The sequence below is a fragment of the Rhincodon typus genome, chromosome 22 (assembly GCF_021869965.1).
Source record: "Rhincodon typus isolate 14 chromosome 22, sRhiTyp1.1, whole genome shotgun sequence".
Taxonomy (NCBI): domain Eukaryota; kingdom Metazoa; phylum Chordata; class Chondrichthyes; order Orectolobiformes; family Rhincodontidae; genus Rhincodon; species Rhincodon typus.
In genome coordinates, this window is record NC_063353.1 from 44,925,794 (window position 1) to 44,944,933 (window position 19,140).

The window sequence follows — 19,140 nt, forward strand, 5'->3', positions numbered from 1 at the left end:
AAATTCACTCATGGGATGTGGGTTTTACTGGCTTCTTCAGTATTTACTGCCTGTCCCTAGTTATCCCTTGAGATGAGGGGGTTGAGCTGCCTTCTTGAACCGCTGCATTCCATGTGCTGTAGGTTGACCCACATTGCTGTTAGGGAAGGAATTCCAGGATTTTGACCCAGTGACACTGAAGGGCCAGCAGTATATTTCCACGTCACAATGGGGAGGGGAACTTGCAGGGAGGGGGTGGTGTTCCCATGTAGATGGAAGTGGTCATGGGTTTGGAAGGTTCTGTCAAAGGAGCCTCTGTGAATTTCTGCAATGCCCGACAAATCAGAATCAGTCAGAGGTTGCAAGAACTACGGATGCTGGGGTCAGAGACAACGCAGTGTGGAGCTGGAGGAACACAGCAGGCCAGACAGCATCAGAGGAGCCGGAAGAATCCCAACCCGAAACGTCAACTTTCCTGCTCCTCTGATGCTGCCTGGCCTGTTGTGTTCCTCCAGCCCCACACTGTGTTAAGTCAGAATCAGTAAATTGTTTGGTGTTAACCAGAAGTGATATATCTTCCATAGGCTTTTAGTCTGTTAAGGAATGATTAACATTGCACCACAGTCTGTTCTTGGTGTGAAAAATCCACTTATTTGTACACTAGTAATTAACTAGTAATTAAAGCGATCGATAAAGAGCCGATGACAACATGAGGAAAGCCTCTCAATGCAGTGAGTAGGTTGGATTCGGGCAGCATTTACCTGTTGAGTTGTTGGCTTAGAGCATAACAATCTGAATGACCGATAAAATTGCAGGGATATGAGAATAGAGAACAGGTGTGGGATTAATTGGATTGCTCTTTGAAAGTGCCCAGCATGGAACGGATGGGCTGAATGACCTCATCTGCACCATTCCATTCCATAATGCTAAGGAGCATTGACCTAGCTAGAGGAGCAATGGGGGATTTCCCAATTCTCTAAGCTGGTATATTGTATTTTGATGGCTCATTGTGTTTTAACAGTAGCCCAAGGCTCACCTCAAGATCCCAAAAATGATTGCTCTCAGCAACTGACTTCTGGACTTCCTGAATCTCTACAAATCTTGACGGGGAGAATGTGCATAAATGGAAAATTGAATTGCATCAAATCCTCAGTGGCTCTGTCTGGAGATTCATAAACATGGAATTTGATTTCTGAGTGTATCAGACACTTTGTTAGCCACTAGACCTGCTTCAAAATTGAAATTGTAACAAACAAATCAGTGCAGAAACCATAGAAGCCATAGAAATGTTACAGGACAGAAAGAGGCCACTTGGCCCATTATGTCTGTGCCAACTGAATAAACTAGTCGCCCATTCAAATTTCACCTTTCAGCCCCCAGTCCATAGCTTTGGAGGTTGGAACACTTCAGGTGCAGATCCATGTTCCTTTTCGATCAGTTGGGGGTTTCCAGCTCAACCATCAAACTGGCCAGTGAGTTTGAGACAGCCACCATCCATTGGCTATACTTCACATCCCTTCTGAACCTTTTACTGATCACCTTAAACCTGTGTCTCTTGGTACTGATCCCTCTGCAAGGGGAAACCAGGTCCTCCCTGTCTACTTTATCCAAGCACCTCATTATTTTGCACCCTTCAATGAAGTCACCCCATAGCCTCCTCTTCAATGCAGAACAACAGCAGCCTCTCCAACTTTTGTGGGTCTTAAATTGTTGCCTTACAATTTAAACAGGGTGGTTACTTTCTGTTGAGAGGCCAAACCATTGTTTTCTGTTGATGACACGGGAGGAAAGTAGGTCACTGTTCTTTCAGCCAGTCCAGAGAAATAGGTGTGAAATTGCAGCTACACATCATGACTAACAATGAATTTTCCTCCCCACCAGAAAACAAAGCAACTGCAGAAGGTGAAACAGAAGGTTTGTTTGCACTGCACCAGAGAAGAGGAGCCATCAAGCAGGCCAAAGTTCATAATGTCAAGTGCCACGAGTTTATAGCGACATTCTTCCCACAGCCCACCTTCTGTTCTGTCTGCCATGAATTTGTTTGGTACTTCCCTTTAACTTATCTCTTTTTCGTATTTATCTTGTAATTTATGGGTTTATGTATTTCAGGTTTATGATCAGATGATCTAGGTTGCTCCATCTTTTATTCAGTGCTCCAAGGGAATTTCACTTCAAGGCTGTAACGCAGAGGGATTTTAGTTCCAGCTCTTTGTTCGTTCTAGCCCCTGTGTCACATAGCAAAGCAAATCTCTATACAAATCTGTCACCAAAGTAGTACAAGAGAAAATTTGGACAAAGCCCATTCCCATATATGTAATATAGACAGTATTGAATATTGCTCAATTCAAGGCAGTAACCTCACATGAAACATTTGTCCCCTAAATCTCTTGAAGGGATAGTTAGCTTTGTTCTCTGGGAGCTTTACATTGTTCATGTCAATGCTGACAAATGGGACTACATTGATTGAGGATATCTGGTCAGCACGGACGAGTTGGACTGAAGGGTGTGTTTCCATGCTGCACAGCTCTATGACTCTATATGCTAACTGATCCAGCCTCTCTTCATACGCAAGTCTTGCCAATTGTAGGAGTCAGTCTGGTACTGCTACAGTCCTTTTTTCTGTAGATAGACCCACAATGCTGTTAGGGAGGGAGTTCTAAGATTTTGACTCGGCGATAATGAAGGAATGGCAATATATTTCCAAGTGAGGATGGTAATTGACTTGGAGGGGAACTTGCAGGTGATGGTGTTCCCATGTATCTGCTGCCCTTTATACTATGCAGGAAGCAGTTCCATGACATCATTACCTGGTTACTCCAGGGTCCTAAAGCCCTTACACATCTCTGGCTGACTCCAGGCCCCAGCTGGAATGCTCCTCAGGTGAAGACACCCTATTATTGACCAGTTAAACCCAAGCAGTTACCCTACTCTCAGTTTGGGAGTTCCTGAGCCTTAGTTCTTGTCAGCCTGTGCCAAGCCCCAGTAGAAATGGAAAATTGAGTTTCTCCCTTTGAGAAGCATGTGCACGTTCCACACCAGAGACACAAGGAACTCGGTCTGAATAGAATGAAATACTTTGCATGCCAAAGATCTGAAATAAAAGCAGAAAATGCCGGAGAAACTCAGCAGGTCTGGAAGCGTCTGTGGAGGGAAAAACAGAGTTAATGTTTCGAGTTTCATATTACTCTTCTTTGGAACCTGTTCTGCTTCTCTCTCCACAGAAGCTACAATACCTGCTGAGTTTCTCCAGCCCTTTCTCTCTTATTTAAGAACTTTACCAATTTAGATTCCTCATTGCTTTGTGTTTGGTGACAGTTTTATTTTGTGCACGTTCAGACAATACCAAAAAAATGATGGATTGTTGAATTATGCTCATTCTCGTTTCTTTCAGGGGATTAAATAAACAAGGATACCAGTGCAGACGTATGTTCTTCTCCATTTCCCAACTAATTCAATCTAAAAATTTCAATACAGCTTGCTAGCTTTCAACACATTAAATCCTTCTTCTGCTTACCTTCCAGAGTGCAACGCTGCAATTCATAAGAAGTGCATTGATAAAATAATAGCCAAGTGTACAGGATCAGCAGTGAACAGCAGGGAAACCATTGTACGTATCACAGCCCCTGAACATGAAGAGTCTTTTCACATATGCTGTACAACAGAACTGAGAATCACAATGGCAGAGAGAATTTGTTTGCAGCTGGTTTTAAATTCTTAACCAGGGTTATTTCCAGAGAGCCACATCAGTGAAAACATATAAAGCCACCATAGTTCCCTCGGACTGCTCTCTGTCTAAAGAGAGATGACTGGTGGAGGTTTAACCTGAGGCACACCTGATACTAACTGAAATTTATGGCCAGAAGTGGCACTGTATAGATGTGGTGCTTTGTCACTGACTTGGGTGAAGGGAGATGTGGAGAAAGACAGTCCTTCTACGCAGCACGGTGGCTCAGTGGTTAGCACTGCTGCCTCACAGCAGTAGTATCCTGGGTTTGATTCCACCTTCAGGCAACTGTCTGTGTGGAGTTTGCACATTCTCCCCGTGTCTGCTTGGGTTTCCTCCGGGTGCTCCGGTTTCCTCCCACAGTCCAAAGATGCACAGGCTAGGTGGATTGGCCATGCTAAATTGCCTGTAGTGTCCAGGGATGGGCAGGCAAGGTGGGTGAGCCATGGGGAATGTGGTATTACAGAGTGGGTCTGGGTGGGATGCTGTTCGGAGGGTGGTGCATACTCAATGGGCTGAATGGCCTCTTTCTGCACTGTAGGGATTCTGTAACCTCAGCCAGTGCAGGAATTGAACCCATGTTGTTAACATCACACACATCACAAACCAGCTGTCCGACTTTACCAGCCCCCATTGAAAATATATACACCTTCAACAGTAACTCTATGCAATGTGCACTTCAGAATCAGTAATATTTCCTCTTATCAATGCCGCACTAAATATCTATCTAATCATCAATTGAGCCTGCAATAATTCATACGTTTACCATATTATCAGCACAAGATCCATTTCGGACCATAAGACAAAGAGGCAGAAGTTAGCCATTCGGCCCATCGAGACTACTCCACCATTCAATCTTACAATGTACAATGTCCTTTTATTGTCATGTGTGCCCCATTGTCGGAGTACAGTGAAAAACTTTTACAATATCTGCCTTCTTATGTCGACATCTTAGGTACAAGTACCTCGGTACAATTCTTGGATTCAGCAGGGGGTTAATAGTAGTTGCTTAATTACATAGTTGAAAATAAGTTAAAAACAGGAATATATTAAGGGGTATATTAAGGAGTTAACATTACAGTGTTCTAAGGTATGGATTGTCCCCTTGCACCAGCATCTGTCCAGGACTTGCTGCCTGTGCGCTGCTCGGGGGGTTCCTTCCCCTATGCTGCTGTGGGGCTTCTTCTTAGCTGATAACCCGATTCTTCCACCTTGTCCCCATAACCTTTGATCCCCTCAACAATCAAGCTAAGACCATAAGACATAGGAGCAGAGACGCGCGGTCCTCAAACTGTTGCACCCTATTACATATTGCCCACTGGATGGTTTGCTAGGTTAAATTATCTGCAATGTTTGCATGGAATTTGCCAATAGAAAATCATGAGGTTTGTAAGGTTGAACTGACTGAAAAAGGTGGATTCCACAGCTCGAAGAAAAACTCAACGTTTCCTTTTAAAATGTCACAAACAATTTTACAATTTTCAGTTAGCATAAACAAAAATTTAGTTTCCTCTCGTAAGGTATTGACAGCAACATAATAGATTGTTTTCACAGAAGCTGATGAAGGGAGTGTAACCCTTAACGTATCCTTTGAGTCAGTGATAAAGCACCACATCTATACGTTGTCACTTCTGGCCATAAATTTCAGTTCGTATCAGTGCTGTATTCCATGCTACGTGGATATATTTGAATGACAGTCACTATTCTCTTTCACATGAAACTTTCTGCTAATTATCTGCATTTTATTTTGCTCTCTAGTTTCACAAGGAACGGTTTAAAATAGATATGCCCCATCGATTTAAAGTCTACAACTACAAGAGCCCAACTTTCTGTGAGCATTGTGGGACCCTGCTGTGGGGTCTGGCAAGACAAGGTTTAAAGTGTGAAGGTAAGCACAGAACTAGCAGAAATACAATAGATCAAGTAACTATCACCCAAAATAAAAACCATTTCAAACATTCTCCCCTGCAGCTTCTAGTGGGCAATTTTAGAAGGCTTCTTTGATCATCCACATCCAGTGTCAATAGACTTAACACTTGAGGTTGTTGACCTGCTCACCGAGCTGCCTTGTTCTCCTTCAGACGTTTCATCACCATGCTAGGTGACATCATCAGTGGAGCCTCCGATGAATTTATACTGTAAATTCCAAGTGGAGTAGAATAACATCGCTTCATCGGAGGCTCCACTGATGATGTTACCTAGCACGGCGATGAAACATCCGAACAAGAACAAGCCAGCTCCACGAGCAAGTCAACAACCTCACCCACGACCCAAGCTACAGGTCTTTGCCAAAACTTTAGATGTAACACTACATGGCAGATGCACGATCTATCAGATCATTGTTCTAGAACCTCGATTTAAATGCTGAAATTAGGCTCCCGCCTGTTTCAGGCCAAAGTTTTGATCATACATTTTGAGACCTGCTCTAAAATTGAGTTAGCTAATCTGTTTTCTTTGTAGTTTCCTCTGGGGTTTGCTGAAGTTTCAGTGAGAACCGAGTAGTAGGCATATTGAAACCACCCCTCAGGGATGTCTTATTTTCATAAGTGTATCTTGGGGTGAGATAGAGATCATTAAAGCGCAACGGAAAGAAACCTATTCAGATTGCAACACTGCAGATGAATAGAATTATGTCTGCTGGAAAATTCCTTATCCCCACAAAATGCTAACTGGATAAATTATGGTCACTCTTCCCACAGCAAAGTTCTGTTTTGTCTGCGTAAAATTCCAGTTTCTGGAAATGATTGCATTTCAAAGTCCCATACACTGCTTGGCGGAAAACAACAACATGCCATAAACAGTCCTTCAGTAACAAAGTGAATACCATATCCCTGATCAATATGACCCTGTGTTTGTTTTCCCCTCGGCCAGAGTGCGCCATGAATGTTCATCACAGATGCCAGAACAAAGTAGCAAATCTGTGTGGTGTTAACCAGAAGATGATGGCTGAGGCTTTGGCTCAAATAGAAAGTGAACAACAGGTATGGAACATTCTTCAGCTACCATTTTGAGTCAAGTTTGAGAAGTCTTTTGTGTCACAGAAAACAGCATGAAATTAAAAGGTCACCCGAGTAATATGATTAGTCCCAGTCTTGTTGTTCTACTGGGGAAATGGTCACACCTCAGTATGAGACTAAAGCTGTTTCCAGGTGAGGAAAATAAAGACGGTGTAAATAACTCAACATCGGAAATAAATACTCCGTTCACATTGTTGTCCAGTTCTTCCTTAAAATAGTTTAGACAACTCCAACCAGAATGTTATCAATGAGTTTGCCCTAGGTATCCCACAATATTGAAGCAATCAAATAACTACAAACACAAGCCAGTGCCAATGCAAAACAGTCCCAGCTTAATTAGGAAACAAGTTACAAAAGCTTTTGCAACAACACGATGCTATTTTTAACAAAAACAAGAGTTGCTGGAAAGGCTCAGCAGGTCTGGCAGCATCTGTGAAATAAAAAATCAGAGTTAACGTTTCCGGTCCGGACCCTTCCTCAGAACTCCCTGGACAATTCACTCTGATTTCTCACAACAGATGCTCCCAGACCTGCTGAGCTTTTCCAGCAATTTCTGGTTTTGTTTCCGATTTACAGCATCTGCAGTTCTTTCAGTTTTTATGTAACACCATTTCTAATCCTTTTCAATCCCTTAAGCTTACATTACTTCCCAAATCTCTTGTAGATTTGCGCACCCTCTATTTCTTTCTCTCTCTCTCTTCCTCTCTCTTCCCCTCTCTCTCTCTCTTTCTCTCTCTTCCTCCTTCTCTCTCTTTGGACAATCAGCGGGTCTCTGCCATTTGCCATGCTGGCCTCCTGAGAAGGTCCAAGAGGATTCAGGAGAAATTGGCCTGTAGAACCTTGTTTTTATACCTTTTTTGATGGTTTTCTGTAACTTTCTACACTTCTGGCCATTCAGAAGAGACATTTAATAATTTGAAACCTTGTCAATTGTTTGGATGGCTTGCTACTGTTTGTTTCTTTCTGTAGCAGGACCCAGTGCTGGGCCCTCCTTTGTTTGGTGGATAAGTTGTTGGGTGTGTGTCTGTCCAGGGTAACTGTTGTCTTCTACATTATGCTAATGTTATTAGCGCCTGGCTGCTGTGTTTGCACTGTGTCTGGTGTGTGGGTTTTGTGACTTCAGAGTTTTACGTGGCCAATGTACCCAGCATCCCTTGCTGTTTGGCCAAGTGAGCAATCAATTGTGTTTTAGCAGCGAAGAGGCTGAGCATGTAAACTTGGCTCACTTCATTTTATTTGCATTTTGGGTGTCTTCTACCAAAAGGCTCCTCTGAATGTTGAAGGTCTGTACTTGGGCAAGTTGCAGACGTGGATCCTAGAGTAATTGGGATGAAAAATGAATTTGTTGACACTTATGTAGCACCTTTCACATTGTCAGGATGTTCCACAACACCTTGCAGCCAATAAAGTACATTTGAAGTGTCGTCACCGATGTCATGTGGGGAATGCCACAGTCATTGTGTTCACAGTAGATCATCTCTTTTTGTGATGATAATTGAGGGATAAATATCGGCCACGAGACAACGTATAACTCCAAATATTTCTTCAAACGAGTAATGCAGGATCTTTTCCATTTTCCTGAGGTGGTAGCAAGGTCTTAGTTCGAAAAGATGCCACCGGCAACAGTGCTGCACTCCCTCAGCCCTGCTTGGCAGTAACAGCTGAGATTCCTGTACTTTGGAGCGGCGCCTGAACATACCGAGGTCCAACATACGAAGGTCTAACTTGCTGTTCATTGACTCTGACGGCTCATAGGGCAGATTATTGCTCCCCAGTAAGGGGCGAAGATAGACGCCAGTGAGCATAAACATTCACACCATCCCCCTGGTATGCTGGCACCTTGGGGCAGGCAGTCGACGGGCCTGTGGGCCTTTTCTGCACTGTACAAACCTATGAATCGGGGAGGAGTTGGGGGCACCTTTCCTGGAGGTGTGCTCAAGGACAGAAAGACAAACTATTTATGACAGACCAACGGTGAGACGATGGATGAAGTTTCCAGTCTGCCTAAGGCAGGAGGTGGTCTCCCATCAGCTGCTAAAGTGCCAGGCCAGCTCTCTTGCTAGGCTTTGAGGCCTTTGTGACCATCTGCCTGGCACCAGCTTCTGTGTCAGGCCTATAAAAAGTTCTGGTCAGATGGCATTTGGAATAATTTGAACAGTTTTGGGCCCCATATCTAAGGAACAATGTTCTGGTATTGGAGGGGGTACAGAGGAGGGTTACAAGAATGATCCCAGGGGTTGAAGGGCTTGTCATGTGAGGAGTGGTTGTGGACTCTGGGTCGATACTCGATGGAGTTTAGAAGGATGAGGGGGGATCTGATTGAAACTTTCAGAATATCGATAGGCCTGGATAGAGCTGACATGGAGAGGAGGTTTCCACTAGTAGGAGAGACTAGGACCAAGGGCACAGCCTCAGAGGGAAGGGATTACTCTTAAGAACGGAGATGAACAGGAGTGCCAGGGTGGGACAGTGGCTCAGTGGTTAACACTGCTGCCTCACAGTGCCAGGGGCTCAGGTTCAATTCCAGCCTTGGGTGACCATCTGTGTGGATTTTGCATATTCTGTGTGAGTTTCTGCTGGGTGCTTTGGTTTCTTCCCACAGTCCATAGATGTGCAGGTCAGATGGATTGGCCATGGTTACCTCAGCGTTTGCAAGGACAGGATGGGAGGCTGGATTTGGATCTAGGTGGGATGCTTTTCAACAGGTCAGTGCAGACTTGACAGGCCAGATAGCCTCTTTCCGAACTGTAGGGATTGTATGAATTTCTTCATCGAGAGGGGGGGAATCTATTGTTACAGAGGTGCCCAAGTCATTGAGTATATTTAAGAGATAGATAGGTTTTTGATTGGTCAAGTATTACAGGGAGAATGGGGTTCGGGAACATATCAGCGATGATCAATCAGTGGACCAGACTCGATGGACCAAATGGCCTATTTCTGCTCCTATGTCTTATATATAGTTTTGAATGACAGAAAATTGAACCCAGAGGTACTAGGGAGTGATTGCAATGAAAGGCCTCCAATTACCATTTAATGATCATGCAGATGCTTGTGTGTTTAATTATCGTGTGAAACCTGAGGTTAGATAATGGTCTAGTAATGACTGCAGAAATGCCGGTTATTATTCATCATCCACACTCATTCACAGAATAGTTTGGTTGTCAGCTGGAAGCCCACTCAGATCCAGCCTGCCTCACGTCATTGATACCAGAGAATTATCTATTCTGCTGTCATTGTTGGGAACTGCATAAGAAATAATTAACAGCTGATTCTGTTCCCAAGTATTTATAATAGCAATATTCACCAAAAAAATTCATACAGCTGCAGACTTTACAGTTTTGTGAACTCTGAGATTCAATATTCCCGTACAAAAACATCTGACTGTCCTCTCCAGGTGTATATGAATCATATAGGCCAAACGAGGTCTTTCGGCCCATTTAGTCTCAACTACCAAAATATACAACTGCACTACACAAGTCGCACTTTCCCCGCACTAGGCCCATCGCCTTGAGTGTTATAAAATTTCAAGCACTCATCCAAGTACTTTTTTAAAGGTGGTGTGGTTGCCCTCCTCGAGGGTGGTACGGTGGCTCAGTGGTTAGCACTGTTGCCTTACAGCGCCAGGGACCCGGGTTGAATTCCACCCTCGGGCGACCGTCTGTGTGGAATTTGCACATTCTCCCCATGTCTGTGTGGGTTTCCTCTGGGTGCTCCGGTTTCCTCCCACAGTCCCAAAGATGTGCAGTTTAGGCGGATTGGCCATGCTAAATTGCCCATAATGTTCGGGGATGTGTAGAATAGGTGGGTTATAGGGGGACAGGTCTGGTTGGGATGCTCTGATGGTCGGTATGGGCTTGTTGGGCCGAAGGGCCTGTTTCCACACTGTCGGGATTCTATGATCTACCCTCCCAGGCAATGCATTCCAGACCCCTACCACCTTCTGGGGGAGAAACATTTTCCTCAAATCCCCTCTTAAACCTCTGAACATGCTTTCAGTTTTCTGATTAAGTTGTTATACATCTGGCTGAAACCTGTACATATTTTAGGATAATCAGGGAAATTACGACCAATGAATTGACTGTGGACAAATTGAACAATTGACCTGAGTGAGCAACTCTGAGCACCACACATTAGGAAAAATATTTTGGCTTCAGAGTGAGCGTGGTGTACATTTGCTCAGACAATTCTGCACTCAAAGGATTAAATTATAGAAAGCATCCTATCTGGATACATCACAGCTTAGCATGGCAACTGCTCTTCCCAAGACCGCAAGAAACTACAAAGAGCTGTGAACACAGCCCAGACCATCACACAAACCAGCCTTCCATCCATTGGCTCTGTCTATACTTCCTGCTGCCTCAGGAAAGCAACCAATGTAATCAAAGACTCCTCCCACCCCAGTTATACTCTCTTCCACCCTCTTCCATCGGCCAAAAGATATAAAAGTCTGTGTACACATACGAACAGATTCAAAAGCAGTTTCTTCCCCGCTGTTATTAGATTTCTGAATGTACCTCTCAAATCAAAGTTTTTGGGAAAACTTGTACCTCAGGTTGTTGACTTGCTCACTGAGCTGGAAAGTTTGTTAGCAAACATTTCATCACCATGCTAGGTAACATCATCAGTGCACCTCTGGTGAAGTGTCGGTGTTCTGTCCCATGCAACACGCATGAGAATTTCTGGAGGCCTGGCACTCAATCCATTAACAAACATGTAGAGCTGGACCCCATATACCAACCACAAAGAAACAAATCTGAAACAAATCCACCCAGCCCAGCAAACTGAGACACACAAATAGCAAGTGGGATAGAACACTGACGCTTCCCTGGAGGCACACTAATGATGTTACACAGTAAGGTGACAAAACATCTGCGAACAAACTTAACAGCTCAGTGAGCAAATCAACAACTGTACCTCTCAAATGTTAAACTTAATGTTGGCCTCGCTCTCTGCGCACCTTCTTTGTAGCATAACGTTGTATTCCTCGCTCTGTTCTATTATGCTATGATCTTTGTATAGCGCAATCTGCCTGCACTGCGCACAAAACAAAACTTTTCACTGTACCTAGTATAAGTGGCAATAATAAATCAAATCACATTAAATCAGTTACGAGAAGCAATTAAATCATCTAGGCCATATTGCCTGTGATTTAGACGGTTAAAGAGTAATTTGATCAAAGATTGCGAGATATTCAGTGGAACAAAAGAGAGAGATCTATTTTAACAATTAGGAGAGTAAGGTTTAATGATCTAAAAATTAGTGCCAGATTTCTCAGGAATGAAGTTAGGAATCACAGCTACACCAAGAGTGCAGAAGGCATTTGGAACTCTGTTTGGCAAATTATTCTTGATCAGTGCGGGAAATTAATGATTACAGGGAAAATTCAGGAAAGTGGACATGAGGAATGTCAAATCAGCCACGACCTTATTGAATAGCAGTATAGGCTCAAGCGGCCAAACCGCCTACTCCTGTTGATATTATGGTCTAAATGGTTATTAATGTCGGACAGATTGGCAAATTGAAGTATAATTTTAAAATTAACAAAGGGTATGGCACAAAGGTGGGGATCTGGAGTTCAGTCACAGATGAACCACATACCCACTGGATGCTAGAACAGGCCAGCAGGGCTGAATGGCCTCCTCCTGTTCCTGTTTTGTAATTTGTCACAATGTTTATGAGTCAGCAAGCTGCAGCACCAAGCAATAAACAGAAATATAGTTTCTCATTTTGAGACTGGGAGTGCAGGGGGGATGTGGGGACTTGGCTGAGACCAGTATAGGTGCACGTTGCCAAGGGCACCGCTGAAGGATACAACAGTGCAGTCGTGGGCCCTATCTAAAATCAAGTGGATCCTGAGCCCTCAGGGATAGGTTTACCTTACAACTCTCATTAATAAGCCACGCTAGCTGGTAAATCATCAGAAAGGCAGCAGAGAATTTGCAACTTGACTGGCTCAGCAATCAGTACTGGGTCTGGGGCAAAGAATACCTTTGTTTCCAATCGCACAATAAAAGGCATAGCACTGGCCACGCTAAATTGCCCATAGTGTCCAGGGATGTGCAGGCTGGGTGGATTAGCCACAGGGAATGCGGGGTTGCAGGGATAGGGTAGAAGGATGGATCTGGGTAGGATGCTCTTCAGAGAGTTGGTATGGTCACGATGGGCCGAATGGCCTGCTTCCACACTGTAGGGATTCTATGAAGATCTTGAACTGAGCCTCAACCAAACCCTATTACCTCCTCCCCCCTTGAAAAGAAAAATCCTAAAAGATAGTAAATGTGTGTTCAATAAATCGAATTATTATGCTTAAATTGGTGGATGTGGGATAATACAACTGGATAGGTCCCAGATTCTATTGATATTTTCTCTTGGTTGCTGATTCTGAAATGTCCCGTTTGTGTCCCTTTCGATCCAGGCACGTAGCTTACGTGATCAAGTGGAAATAGGTCGAGAAAGACCCGTTGAAATTGACCAGTGTGTTCTCAAAAAGCCATCAGAAGCTGAACAGGTTGCTGCCTCTGCCAAGAAAGGTACTGTAACACACTTCAACCATTTGATGTTTTGTTTCAACAGTGCAGGACCTGTGCAATTTCTGAAAGACATTATTTATTTAAACTGCCCAGTCCAGGCTTCCCAAGGGATTTAAGGTGCCCAGACTCAGTTGCCACATTTGTGCTCCCAGGAAATAACGCAAAGATTGTCCTTGTGAGAACAAGCACACACAAGAAAATGCTATGCTGTTGGTTTATCTGGGACCACCATCTACCCTCCCTGGAGAGTCATTCAGAGACCAAGTGAAGCAGGCAAGGAAAGTCATCTTAGGTTGTTAGGCTCTGAGGAACAAACTGGAGTTTCAGCCTCCATCCAGACTGTGTGTCCTAAACCTGTATCTGAACAAATAGTGAACCCTCTGCAAAGCTGCACTAACTTCTTACAAAGGCTTTAAATACTATTAAAAAAATGTACTGCGCTATTCGTAATAAACATGAATAGTGATCCAGGGGGCAGGTGGGTATTACTCTGTAAACTCAGCAGGTCTGGCAGCATCTGTGGAGAGAGCAACAGAGTTAGTTTTGAGTTATTGAGTCATAGAGTTGCACAGCACGGAAACAGACCCTTCGGTCCAAATCCTCCATGCTGACCAGATATCCTGCATAAACCTAGTCCCATTTGCCAGCATTTGGCCCAAATCCCTCTAAACCCTTCCTATTCACGTCCCCATCCAGATGCCTTTTAAATGTTGTAATTGTACCAGCCTCCATCACTTCCTCTGGTAGGTCATTCCATACACTAATCACCCTCTGTGTGAAAACGTTGCCCCTTAGGTCCCTTTTAAAAATCTTTCCTTTCTCACCTTAAAACTATGCTCTCTAGTTTTGGACTCCCCTACCCTTGGAAAAAGACCTTGGTTATTCACCCTATCCATGACCTTCATGATTTTATAAACCTCTATAAGGTCACCCCTCAGTCTCCAATGGGTCTAGGGAAAATGGCCCCCAGCCTATTCAGCTTTTCCTCATAGCACAAACGCCCCAATCCTGACAACATCCTTGTAAATCTTTTCAAGTTGAACAACATCTTTCCTATAGCAGGGAGACCAGAATTGAACGCAGTATTACAGAAGTGGCCGAACCAATGACCCTTCCTCAGACTTGCTGAGTTTGCCCATCAATCTTTGTTTTTGTTTCACATCTCCAGCATCCACAAATCTTTGTTTTATTTTAATGTTCTGGGTCTTTGGATTCATCTACCATGGTGTGATTTGGTGGAATTTCAATTCAATCAATAAATTTAGAATAAAAAGTTAGTCTTGTTAATGGTGACCATGAAACTACCTCACTGACCAATCCCCACCACCACCTTGCTACACTCACCTTTACTAGCTTCATCCCCGCCTCCATGACCTGTCCATCTTCTCTCCCACCTATCCACTCCACTATCTACCTGCTATCACCGTCCTCCCCCCTCTCTCTATTTATTTCTGAGCCCCCTTCCCCTCCCCCATTTCTGAAGAAGGGTCCCAACCCGAAACATCAGCTTTCCTGCTCCTCTGATGCTGCCTGGCCTGCTGTGTTCGTCCAGCTCCACACTGTGTTATCTCAGACTCCAGCATCGGAAGTTCTTACCATCTGTATGAAACTATATCAGTTGTTGTAAAAACCCATGTTTACTAATGTCCTTTAGGGAAGGAAAACTGCTGTTCCGTCCTGATCAGGCCAATAGAAATGTGGCTGACTCTTAAATGCCCACTGATATGGCCTATTCTCAGTTCAAGGGTAATTAGGGATGGGCAATGAATGCTAATCTATCCAGAGGCACCCATATCCTGTGAAAGAGAGAAGATAATAATTGAGAAAGAGGCGTAAATAAGACAAAACACAAAGTAATGGTTTGGTAGAGAGATTGGAACAAAATATTAATGGAGACGCAGCAGTGGGAGATATTTAGGAAGGTGATTAATAGATTACAGCTAAAACAGAAGGGATGAAATAACGTGAGATCATTAACACAAAATGGATTAGTAGTGAATCTGCACCAAATTTCCATTAACTTGGAAACTATTGCCAAGATTGTTCATTTCAAACCAAGTAGAAGTGACAGTGAGGTGGGAAATGAGTCACCATAACCCCTTTGAACAATTGGGCTCAGTATTTGAGTGGAAAGAATATTGGGAGTAGTGAGAAGTCCGCTCTGAGCCTTGCTCACAACATAGATATAAAACAAATACACCTGACTACTCCACTTTAAATCATGAGCAAATCCATCCAGCATGGAACATCATGGAGTATAATTAAAACAGAAACACAATGTTCCCTCAAATTTTACTAGTCGTGGATGGTGAGCTTGTTAAAACAGGAAACAGACAACCAAAGAAGAGAATTGTATAAAGTGAGGACTACACTCTGGAAAGTGAACAGTGACAGGCAAAATCCATACACAGAGAATGGGAGGACTCTTGTAGCATATTGGTAGTGTTCTTATCTCTGGGCAAGAAGATCCAAGTTCAAGTAGACGTGTCTGAACAGGATGACTAAAATATCTATACAGAGGATAGTCAGAGGGGATATCTTATCCAGAGCCCTATAGGGCCAGGTTTCATGTGATCTGATATAGCTCCTTTTGTACATGCTCAGTATTGATTCTTAGGGTAAAGGTATAGTTCACCCTTTTCTTCACAAAGGTAACAAAATTATATTTGAGGAAGTTAAGAATTAAGTTTAAACAATGGAGCAAACAGGATAGTAAAGAAAAATGGCTGTATGAGATTAACAAAGAGTAGAAAAAGAAGCTGTAGTCTATAGACACACGATCAACAAATGGAAAATTGAGATACGAAGAAGTTTCCTAAGGCTCAGACAGGATAAACTCAGAGGTAGTGATAGTGAGATTACACAAATATTGAATTTATCAGAGTCTAACAAGGCAAATGTGAATTCCTTTTTAATCTCTGCTTCTAATGATATGGCATTTAAGATGGCAAGGAAGGATAAACTAGATATATGTAAAAAGGATCGAATGCCTAGTCTGGATGAATTACGTTCTTGTTCACGACTTTTAATAACAGAGCACTTGTTTTAAATAGATATAGAAATTTCAATAGAAGAAAATGAACTCTTGGATAGCTAACGGTATTCTTACATTTCAAAAAAGTGAAGGAGAAATTTCAGAGCACCATGGTCTGATTGTCTTCACATTGAAAAGCAAAGACCAGAAGAGACCTACAAAAGACATCGCTGCAATTAACCATAAAGTGGGAGCTAAACAATTATGCTGTACAATTCTAGTAATGATCAATAACTGGAATCTCACTTTTTTTTATTATTTTGGTAAAAGTCTTCCAAAACATTTTTCTAAATTCTATTCATGGAATATGGTTGTCACTGGCTAGGCCAGCATTCATTGCCCAGAGGGCAGATAGAATCAATCACATTGCTGGGGATTCTGGAATCACATGTAGGCCAGACCGGGTAAAGATGGCAGATTTTCCTCCCTAAAGGACATTAGTGAACCAGATGAGCACTTACAACAATCTATGGTCGCTTTAGTCACTGTTGCTAAGACAAGCTCTCAATATTAATTGAATTTAAATTCCTATTGCCATGGAAGCTTTTTAAACCCATAATCTTGTGGGTTGTGAATCTAGTGACTTTAACATGAAACCATCATTTTCTCTCTAAGAGAAATATTAACTAGAAACAGCATTGAAATAAGTAGAGATAACACAGTGTGGAGCTGGAGGAACACAGCAGGCCAGGCAGCATCAGAGGAACAGCTGACGTTTCGCATCGGGACCCTTCTTCAGAAATGAGGAAGGGGAAGGGGGCTCTGAAATAAATAGTGGGGGCGGGGTCAGGCTGGGGAAGGTAGGTGAGATGGTGATAGGTGAGTGTAGGTAGGTAGTGGTGGGTATTGGTCAGTGAGGTGGGAGGACCAGATAGGTGGGAGAGAAGATCGACAGGTCAAGGAGGCAGGGATGAGGGGGGGGATTTGGTCGTGGGATGAGGCCAGCGGTGGGGAGATTTTGAAGCTAGTAAAGACCAGAACTGGACACAATACTCCAGATGTGGCCGAACCAGGGTTTTGTATAGCTGAAGCATAACTTCATGGCTCTTGAACTCAATCCATCTATTAATGAAAGCTAACACACCATACGCCTTCTTAACAACTCTATCCACCTGGGTGGCAGCTTTCAGGGAACTGTGGATATAGAACATAGAACATAGAACATTACAGCGCAGTACAGGCCCTTCGGCCCTCGATGTTGCGCCGACCTGTGAAACCAATCTGAAGCCCATCTAACCTAAACTATTCCATTATCATCCATAAGCTTATCCAATGACCATTTAAATGCCCTTAAAGTGGGCGAGTCTACTATTTTTGCAGGCAGGGCATTCCACGCCCTTACTACTCTCTGAGCAAAGAACCTACCTCTGACATCTGTCCTATATCTATCACCCCTCAATTTAAAGCTATGTCCCCTCGTGCTAGCCATCACCATCCGAGGAAAAAGGCTCCCACTGTCCACCCTATCTAATCCTCTGATCATGAGCCCCAAGATCCCTCTGCTCCTCCACACTGCCAAGAATCTTTCTGTTAGCCCTGTATTCTGCTTTCAAATTTGTCCTTCCAAAATGAATCACCCCACACTTTTCAGGGTTAGACTCCATCTGCTACTTCTCAGCCCAGCTCTGCATCCTATCAATGTCCCTTTGTAACCTAGAACAGCCCTCCGCACTATCCACAACTTGATCCACCTTCGTATCGTCCGCGAACTTACTAATCCACCCTTCCACTCCTACATCCAAATCATTTACAAACTCATAGAAATATGACCCTTGGATAGGCACATGGATGATAGTACAATGTAGGGTATGCAGGGTAGTTTGACCTTAGAGTAGGATATTAGGTCAGCACAACATCGTGGGCCGAAAGGCCTGTGCTGTGCTGTACTGTTCTATGTTCTGTGTTCTAAATGGTTTTGAGCTTCTTTGATTAACATTATCAATTGTGAATCTGAAACCTGTGAAGGGAGAGGACAGGAACTGGTAATTGTTGCCTCTGCTTTGATGTTCCCTTTTCATAGTGATGGATGCGATCTCCTTTTCTCTCACTCTCCTTTTCCACCACCCGCGCCCCCCATGTGGCCATTTAGGAACAGCAAATCATTGAAATAAAGATTTGCATTTACCTTCTGACCACTTTACAATATCTTTGGCCTTGGTGTGTGTTGACTTACTTTAAAATAGAGTGCCATCTTTTATTCAGGGGAAAGAAGCCAACATTCATGCAAAGCAGAATCCCAGCAATTAGCTACTACAATCGTAACAAGAACAACTGACATTTGTATAGCACCTTTGAAGTAATATCATGTCCCATTGCACTTCACGTGTGGAATATAAAATGAAATATGAGACCGAGACCCAAAACATCAGCTGATCAAAAGCTCGGTCAAAGACTTAGGGCTTCAATAAGCTTCTTAAAGAAGGAAGAGAGGTAGAGAGGAGGAAGGTTTATGCTAGGAATTCCAGAGCTTAGAGCCCCGATACCTGATGACACAGCCACTATTGGTGGAGCGATGGGTACAAGCCAGGTTCAAAGGTCAGAATCTGAGGAATGCACAATTTCCAGGGAAAAGGTGATGATTATGGGGCTGGAGGAGGTTAGATATTGACAGGCAGCTAATGTAGGTCAATGAGCAGAAGTTTAATTGTGGAATGTGGATGGGTGCATGCTGCAATATGGGCAGCAAAATTTTGGGATAGCCTCAAGTTTTGTATTTGGAGATAACAGTTGAGGGAGATGTGTTCTTCAGATTCATTATTTTTCAGAATCATAGAAATATCAAAACATAGAACAAAAGAACAGGTGTAGGCCATCCCAGCCCCTCCAGTCTGCTCCCCCATTCAATATAGTCACGGC

At 43.3% G+C, this 19,140-nt stretch overlaps 1 protein-coding gene across 1 annotated transcript in view; it reads left to right on the forward strand.

Moving 5' to 3' along the window:
• Positions 1-1,829: 1,829 nt before the first annotated feature.
• The window catches only part of LOC109923268 (protein kinase C theta type-like), a 61,044-nt gene continuing 43,733 nt past the window's right edge, over positions 1,830-19,140 (forward strand). Inside the window, exons 1-6 of the mRNA XM_048610005.1 lie at positions 1,830-2,023; positions 3,371-3,402; positions 3,501-3,586; positions 5,462-5,591; positions 6,575-6,684; positions 13,136-13,250. Of these exons, the coding sequence (XP_048465962.1) occupies positions 1,830-2,023; positions 3,371-3,402; positions 3,501-3,586; positions 5,462-5,591; positions 6,575-6,684; positions 13,136-13,250 (667 nt within the window). The remainder of the gene's footprint in view (positions 2,024-3,370; positions 3,403-3,500; positions 3,587-5,461; positions 5,592-6,574; positions 6,685-13,135; positions 13,251-19,140) is intronic.